At 39.8% G+C, this 8,835-nt stretch overlaps 1 protein-coding gene and 1 non-coding gene across 2 annotated transcripts; one reads left to right on the forward strand and one right to left on the reverse strand.

The window, feature by feature from the left end:
• The first annotated feature begins 575 nt into the window (after window positions 1–575).
• On the forward strand, window positions 576–766 carry LOC149303266 (U2 spliceosomal RNA). The gene has a single exon (XR_016272043.1). It is a non-coding gene; the product is annotated as a U2 spliceosomal RNA (small nuclear RNA).
• Window positions 767–3,577: 2,811 nt separating this feature from the next.
• On the reverse strand, window positions 3,578–4,771 carry LOC149303267 (N-acetyllactosaminide beta-1,3-N-acetylglucosaminyltransferase 2-like). The gene has a single exon (XM_089481611.1). It carries the CDS (start codon window positions 4,769–4,771, stop codon window positions 3,578–3,580), a length of 1,194 nt encoding a protein of 397 aa, XP_089337737.1.
• Window positions 4,772–8,835: the final 4,064 nt, after the last annotated feature.

Here is an 8,835-nt window from a genome sequence, read left to right on the forward strand (position 1 = left end):
GATTCAAAAAGAGCCATATGAAGATACACCGGTGCCTTCTATAAGGCGACAGTATAGGATCACATTAAGGAATGCCTGTGGGTAAAAGCTGATATAGCAAAAGATCCATAGGGGAAAAATGAAGCATTGACTGCATGATTTTGCTGCAGCTATTCTGCCCTAGAAAGTTTTCATATTTCGTGGCACATCAGAATCATGTATTCTAATAATTTGAGAGGCATCTGGCTTCAAAAGGTAACAAGACTCTATTATGGAACTTGAACCAGAGTTTTTAAGATCAGGTTAGATAAAACATGACCAAAGATAAGGAAAAGTACTCAGATACGCAATACTCAATGTCAAAAAAAAAAAAAAAAAAAGTCTTCTGATGTGGCTGGCTATGTAACCAACGTTATGTCAGCCTTCTTCAAATCTAATATAATTCATATTTTAGTAAAGTTAAACCCACAATAATGACATCACGGATACATTTGTAGCCGGTAAAACTGCAGTAGCCTTCTGTGATTCCAGCATTGGGTCATGCATTGCCAAGTACACTATTGAATCTCTAAATATTATATTAAAAACTATCATATATCGCTTCTCGGCCTTTTGGCTAAGATCAAGTGTAGTATCTGTTCTTATCAGTTTAATATCTGATACATCCCCTATCTGGGGACCATATATTAAATGGATTTTTAGAACAGGGAGATGGAAGAAGAGCTTGCTCTGTCCACTCCACGCATTGACCTGGTATTGCAGTACCTCCAGGACCGGTGCACCAAAAAGAGAAAAAAAAAAAACAAAAAAAAATAACTATCATATATAATGTTGCTTGACTCAGAGATAATTAAAACATAGAAAATATTTTATACACTGTAAATTGAAAAATTTACAAATGGGGTTGCCACTTGTCAACCTGGACAGCCCTAGAATAAAGGTGGCATGCCTGGATGGTTGTTGCCATAGAAAATGTTTCTTAAAATGTTTGTGTTCTCTCGATAGGATTCATCCTTTCCAGAAGAAAGAATAAAATGACAGATATGCCAAGATTTATTGTAAGCATTCTAGAGTACAATTTATGGAAGATGACCTGTAACTTGTGTTTCAGAGTTTTTCAAGAAAGCCAAGTATTGTGAACATACATGTATTATAGAAATGTGTCCCTAGGCCACCAATCAATCATAAAAAAACATACATTAAGTCACTGTAAAAAATAACAGCTTTATTAACTCATTTGAAACTCAAAAATTACAGCCAATTACAAACCCATGCTTTAATATTCAGTTGAAAACAGTGTGTACAAATAAAATGACAAATATACAATATGTTTAGGAAAGACAGGGTTTGGTCTTTAACCTCAATAAATAAAAACACAGGCACTTCTACCTAGACACAAAAGATTACCCACCGTTCCATTCATTAATAACCTTACAGGGAGGGGGCAGCAGGATATACGTCAAATTCTTCAAGTTTCAGAAATGGAGTTTACGGATAACAATGTGCAAAAAGAAACCACAAAAAATGCATTCAGTTTAATCCTCTTGGACAAAATGTGTGAATGCAGGGTCTGCAATTTTATCTACACACCGTTATGGCCACATTACCTTCTGTTCTTGCCAAGCGTGCAGCGCAATCATATGTGCGTACCCAAAAATCTCTGAATTATGTGACATGGCAGAGAGCAACGTGGATGTGATTAACCCTTTGTAGCATGTAACGGGTATACTACCACCATACAGAAAGGCAAAAGAGTTGGCCAGCTTTATAGTGTGATAATGAATTGAAATATTCTAGAAGAAACAAGAGAATTCCAAGTCCGACCAAAAAAAATGTTAGCTTATAAAAAAAAAAAAGAGAGAGGGCCGGTACAAGACATTCACATCTCTCTCTTTATCAGTAAAATGTGTGATTTTGGGGGGTAGAAAAATATAACTTTCTTTCGAAATAAAAAATTATTTTCTTGCATAACAAATCTATGGTCTAGAAGTTCTACTATCTAGAAATATAACAGTTCAAGGCACAATCTACCATGTATGTGCCTTATAGGGTCCATTTAAAAAAAAAATTTGAATGAGAAGAGGTGACAGGTTCAGGTTAAACACTCCTCTAGCTCATCAGTATGAGTTTGGCACCCCTACCTCTAAATTACTAATAAAATAAATATATATTTATATATTGGATTGCTTAAAATGACATTTAATGAAACTAAGAAGCACCTTGTAGGAGTGGTAAAAAAAATAAAATAAAGATTTGGGAGTTTGACTGGCATTGCCCATTAATGCAAAAGTGTTTAAAAACAGCATTTACACCAAGACTAAAATAAATAGAACTTTATCTCTACATTTAAATCTTTCAAGATGTCATTCTATAAGTGTCTAAAAAAAATAGATTATCCAAAATAAAGGGAGCACCCATCTTTCATTTCTAGCTTTAAAAATTGCCAAGAGGTAAAGGAACGTCGATACCACAAAGGCTACTAACTTTATACAGCACTTAAGTAAAAAAATAACGGCTTATCATTCTATTTATTCTTCTGTAGTCCTCCAGCAGCCTTATTTAGCCAATGCTATTTACGTACAACAAATGCTTTAGATACGCAGGAGACAATACACATATCAACAGATAAATAAGACCAATTTTTATTATGCACATAATTGTGCCTTTCATGTGATATGTTGGATGATTTCAATCAATCTAAAATCTACAGAGGGGGAAAAGGTACAATTTTCGTATTTAATGTACCAGGACACAAATGGCAAATGCAGAACTGACATTACAAAGCATATTATTAATCTAATAATGGTAAATTGCTTTTCTATTTTTGAGAGCATTGACAGGATATACACGTACGGCTTGGATTTATGTTGGGACAACGCCTGTTATACACCCTGACTATTCTTGTAAAGGCCTCAAGTGAACGAAGAAATGGATATTACTCACATGGACAGTGTGCACATTACAAATTACCACCAACTTCAAAAAATTTAAATAAAAGATGAATATGAAGGGCACAGAGTTCTGGTGGAATAAAAAATTTTGGATAAATTAAACACAACAGACTAATGATATGTGAAAGAAAGTAAACACGTTCTGCTGAAGTCATTCAGAACTTCAAGATGGATGAAAGCAGATATCTTCACAGAAGCCGACGTTTCCTCAGCATCCTTATATCAGGCAGCCCAGGCCGTTCTTAATGTACCCCCTGAAGCTCCCTCCTCTGAAGACTGGGCAAATACACGCACCGAACCTTTACAGCTGTGGGAAAAAAATCAACTGACCCTATAAGTAAAAAAGTGTCAATGTTTGGAACCCTTGAGGAAAAATGTGCTCATGCAACTGATTCCTAGAGCTATTTTGCATTCAGAACTGAGCATTCAGAAAGGTGCAGGGGTAAAAACGCCCGGTTCAATGAAAGAATGAAAAGGAACAATACACACAGAAGACTTTTGCTATTAAGGACTTAAATACACACAGCGGACAAAGTCTTTGGAAACATTCAGTGTGACCGAGACAATAACAGTTAGCTTGAGCCCTCCCAACATCTGCAGTGCAATATTAGATACCCTTTGAGAGGCACAGATCGTCTTCAACATTTTCAACAGTTTAAGTTAGAGTCTTGTAACTGGGACCAAATCCTAATCATTTCCTGTGGCTTCCTGGGATGTACCAACATTAGGTTTGAGTAAGAACAAATGTTTTTCTTGTGTTTCTCATCAATGTCAAAGGTCTTGAATCCTTTGTGTTTCTCTGGAGCAAGTCCAAGCTTTTCAAGGCACATTCCAGTATACACATCATCAATGGGATACAGTAAGACCCTGGAGGTTGCGTTGTGAAGTCTCAGTGCTATACTGCCAGAGTAAAGGAAGCCACCACCACCAGCGTACGGAGGGTAAGAACCTTCATACAAACTTTCAGGAATGTAGTATTTCAGCTTCTTATCTCTGTGAGGGCCAGCATCCTTGATTACATCTCCTATAAATAAATCTTTGGCTTTGTCCGCAGATAATGTCTTCAAGTAATCCAGGATCTGATGGGTGTTCACAAACACATCATCATCTCCTTTAAAAATGAACTGGACATCTGCGCAGGAATGGCTTACCCATTTGAGGAAAAGGACTTCTTTGAGTGTCAAATTAAAGAATGTGTCTCTGTAATTCCAAAGGAGAATGTCTTTGTACTTTTCACTTTCATACCTCACCATACCTGAAAGATCAGGGTTATTGTCCTCTGTCGGTGTATCTCCTAGTAAGAACACTCTCACGACAGTCATGTTATTTATTTTCAACTCTTTGCCCCAAGACTCCCGTATGGCTTGCCTTCGATCAAACTGCGGTGTCAGGGACTTGATGGCTAGGAGCAAGAAAGGTTTGTCTTTGCACTTTTGGGGCTGGTCCAACACCAAAGAATAGTTCTTACATCTTAAATAGTACAGAAAATCTTTAAATCTATCTGGCAAGTTCTCAAAGTCTTTAATCTCGGACTGGACACTTGTATCCATGTCACAGGAATTTAAGAGGCTTGAGTTGAATGCTACCAGATCCTCCACGGTAACATTATTAAGCAAGTTCAGGATTGGATTATACAATCTGTCCAGCTTCTGTTGTTCTCTGTTCCAGTAAGCACTACTCGCGGAACGCTTTTTCCAGAATTTGTCTCGGGGTATTAGGAGTTGCCCTTTTGAATCTTTGTCTTGGCTGTCGCTTTTTGATACTTCCACAATGACATAAATGAAGAAATTTACCATCGTAAGGAGCCCCACCAATTTTAACCTTCTCCTTCCAACACTCATTTCTCATGCCTGGAAAGTGGAAAAAAAAATATATGTATTAGTCAAACAAAACTACTTGGGACAATAGGAAATTGCTAACCTGAAAGATTAATTTATACTCAAAAATCATAACATCGATCTAAACTATATAGAAGTTTAGAACGTAAAAGCACAGCATATTCACAGCAGAAATATATATATATATATATATACACACACACACATACATACACAGATTATAATGTATCTAAAACAGTAAAAAAAAAAGCACTATAGGGTTCATCAATTATATTTTCATGGGAGTACAGACTTCTCCTTTTCAAGGAATTAAATACCCCACCCAAGCATTTCCCTTGGTATGTCAATAGTTTGTTTTTTTTTGTAAGACATTTCTTAAGCTCCTGATGAGTATTTTTAATACTGCTGCCATTGTGCCCAACATTGTAATATGTCCTCTTCTGTACCGATTGCAATACATTTCTCACAGAACTACATCTTCCATTATAGCGCAGTTTTCTTCATTACCACCCTTCTCGATGCTTCCAAGTGTGGAAGCGCCACTCGGTTACTTACTAACTGCCGGCCGTGTCCTGTGAGAAGACATGCGCCATCTACTCTTCATTGACAAATCAGGCCACTTTACCCCACGATGCTTCTCTAAGCACAAATCTGTGACGCATGGACGAAAAGTAATGCGACAGGACATTCAGGTCTCATGAAACACATTAATACGTATTTTGTCTCCTTCTGTTACACGTATATCTAATCCGCCGGTATAATTTACCAATCAAAGAAAGCATGGAAAGTACTTAAAGAATACCTGTTAGATCACCACAAAAGCCAGGACCAGTTCGAGTATGTCTTACAGAGGGTGAAAACTAATATTTAACAGGGAAAAGGTTTACAGAATGTCCTCTAGAGCTTCCTCCAAGTAAATTAGTAACGGATTAATATCAGACTGACCGTAACTCCTCTAGACACCTTCTGTTTTCAGTTTTAAGCAGTAAACCAAAACTTTTGTTACGTCATGGGGTAGGACCTCCAAGCAACCAATGCAAGTTTTCTGCAGATCGATCTTCATACACCACCACTAATGACTTGGTTGCTTTCTAATTGGTAGGCAATTAGCTCTCACAGTACATTAGATGGCTCACCACATGACAAAGGCAAAAAAAACATCTAATGTTAATACTGTGGTCTGGCTCGGTATGACTTCTTAGAAAAACCACAGCTAAATGATACCCACCATGCTTTCCGTAATTCAGCCTTGTTATAATCGTGGTGATTATGTCTCAATAATAAACTTTACTTTTCAGCTGACCTATCAGAAACTTTACTCTAAAACCCTCTGGTTCCAGCAATTCTGGAGGCCAGTAGATACCATAAATTAAACCCAAGCTGTTTCTCCACATTACACTGAGCTAAATTTTTTTACCTTTATGACCAAAATAAACCATATATGGCACTGAACTGGTTAACTATTTCAGCACCAAAAGAAAACCTTATAGGGACACAAGTCTCATATGCACTTTAATGCATATACAATCGCTTAGTGGTCCCTTTAAATATTCATGGTAACCATTTTGCAAAAGCAGAGAGGTTCTGCAGAACCCCCGCATATGCACTTGGCCCTTTCCTTACACCTCAGCTGTCATGTGATACGTTTACCGCCGGTCAGCATGCCAGGGAGCCTAGCGAGACCCCCAGGTGCACATATGTGGAAAATGCTCCCATTTATTTCAACTAGAGCCTTTTCTCCCCACTGATTGGCTGTTTTAAGAGAAAACAGGACCAAGCAGGAGGTATTGCAGCTCTAGAGTTGCAGCTTCTCCTAAAGGTAAGTGTACTGTAAATTAAATAAATTAAATCAAAGTACTTGAATTTGTATTCTTTGTTGGCGAGGATCCATGGGACATCAGACTGTACATTCTGTGTGCTACTTTTGCTTACGAAGAAAAAAAACAGCTCAACCACAATTGCACTGAACTGTATACCACAAATCCTGTGCCCGTTGTGTGATAGTATACAGGGACGGAAAGCGGTCTGGAGCTCAAACATGTGCGTGACATCTCTCCTCAATCTAAATATACTCTTTCCTTCCCTCGGCCCTGTACCACCAAGTACCTTTCCATACTTTCCATATTTGTGTCGGTTCTGCTTGTTGAAGAAAAAAACGTTTTACTAGATTCTTTCGATAAAAAAAAAAAAAAAAAAAAAAAAAAAAACTTCACAGATGGGTTTACGTAAAAAGTTTTTTTCTCTTTTTAAATCAGCCCCAAAAGGTCCCCAACCTTAAGAATGTTGAAGAATCATCCATAAAGGTTTACTTGCATGGTCTACTTTGCTATTCTTTGGAGCTTCCAAGTAGAGCCCTGCGCGGGACTGCTTTTTTAATCCCGCTCCCGCAATGTGGGTGTTCGACTCTCGCCCGCTCCCGCCACATTTGTGGCCAATCCCGCCAGCTCCCGCCACATTTGTGGCCAATCACGCCCGCCTCCTTACCTGATTTCCCGCGCAGTCCCGCAAGTTGTTCCCTCACAGCGTCTCTTCTCTTGCTCTGCCCAGGAACAAGGCGGAGTCACAGGAAGTGACGTCATATGACGTGACTCCGCCTTGTTCCTGGGCGGAGCAAGATAGGAGACACTGTTATGGAGCAGTGAGAAGACAGCCTTGCGGGACTGCGCGGGATTACCGGGACCCCCAGCAAGACCGCCCGCAAGTTTTTTGGCGGGTCCCGACTCCCAATGCAGTCCTCTACTTGCAAGTTTCAGCTCATCATAGATTCCACATTTGGTATTTGGCCTGAGGAGTATAAAGACAACCTCCGATCAGGCACTGTGATTTAAATCTCCATACCTTACTGGTTTCAAGCTGATAAAAGGGATACTATGACATTATATGCACCTTAATGCACATGATAGCCAAGCGTTCCCTATAAATTAATAATGAGAATACCTTTATGAATTCAGGTCTTTCCCCATTATTTAGCATCCCGACTCACTGTTTGCATTTGACTTATGTACCGTATTTGCTCGATTATAAGACGAGGTTTTTTTCAGAGCAAATGCTCTGAAAAATACCCCGATTATAAGGCGAGGGGTCGTCTTATAATCAGACCTCAATTAGCTCTGACTATGAGACGACTAAGATCCAGATCCCCGCAGCTGCAGGGGACCTGGATCCTCCTGTATCCCCCCCCCGCCCCACTTACCAGTGCTTCCGAGTCCCCAGTGTGTAGCCGGGGCAGCGTGTAGATGTCTACGCGATTCGCGTAGACAACTTACGCTGCAGCCGGAAGGAGGTGTGGCTAGCAGCGGGGGTTGTCTGCATCCATCGCGCAGACCTTCCCCGGGTGTCAGAGATCCGAGTTCCCGGCACCGGCGCGGGGAACTCTGATCTCTGACAGCGGAGGAAGGTCTGCGCGAAGGACGCAAACAGGCCCTGCTGCTAGCCACACCTCCTTCCGGCTGCAGCGTAAGTTCTACACGCTGCCCCGGCTACATGACAGGGGAGTCAGAAGCACCGGTCAGTTTGAGGGGGGGGCATAAGGCATTTCTGGAGGCAGAGTGCTCTAGGAAATGCCTTTTAACCCCCTTAATGCCAGTTTGCCTCCAGAAATGCCTTTTTAACTCTCTATATGCCACTCTGCCTCCTGAAATGCCTTACACCTCCCTATATGCCACTCTGCCCCATAATATGCCTTTTAATCCCCCTAATGCCAGAGTGGCATGTAGGGGTATAAGGCATTTCTGGAGGCAGAGTGGCACATAGGGGGTCAAAAGGCATATCATGGGGCACAGTGGCATATAGGGGGTATAAGGCATTTCTGGATGATGTGCATAACTGGGGGGCAGGTTGGAAAATAGAAGGAAATGAAACCAAAATATTTTTCTCAATCATAGCTTTTATTAAAAAAATAGTTTACTTGAATTAACATTTACTGGTAAAACTTTTTTCTTGTAGGGTGGTCTTATATTCAGGATTTTTCTTTTTTTCCTAAATTAATATTCAGATTTGGGGGGGGTGATCTTATAATCGAGCAAATACGGTATTTAAGTACTTTAATATGTGTTCTTCACTGGTGA

This window comes from Sceloporus occidentalis, unplaced genomic scaffold (genome assembly GCF_023333645.1).
Source record: "Sceloporus occidentalis isolate IW3139 unplaced genomic scaffold, rSceOcc1.0.p SCAF_15, whole genome shotgun sequence".
NCBI classification, from domain to species: domain Eukaryota; kingdom Metazoa; phylum Chordata; class Lepidosauria; order Squamata; family Phrynosomatidae; genus Sceloporus; species Sceloporus occidentalis.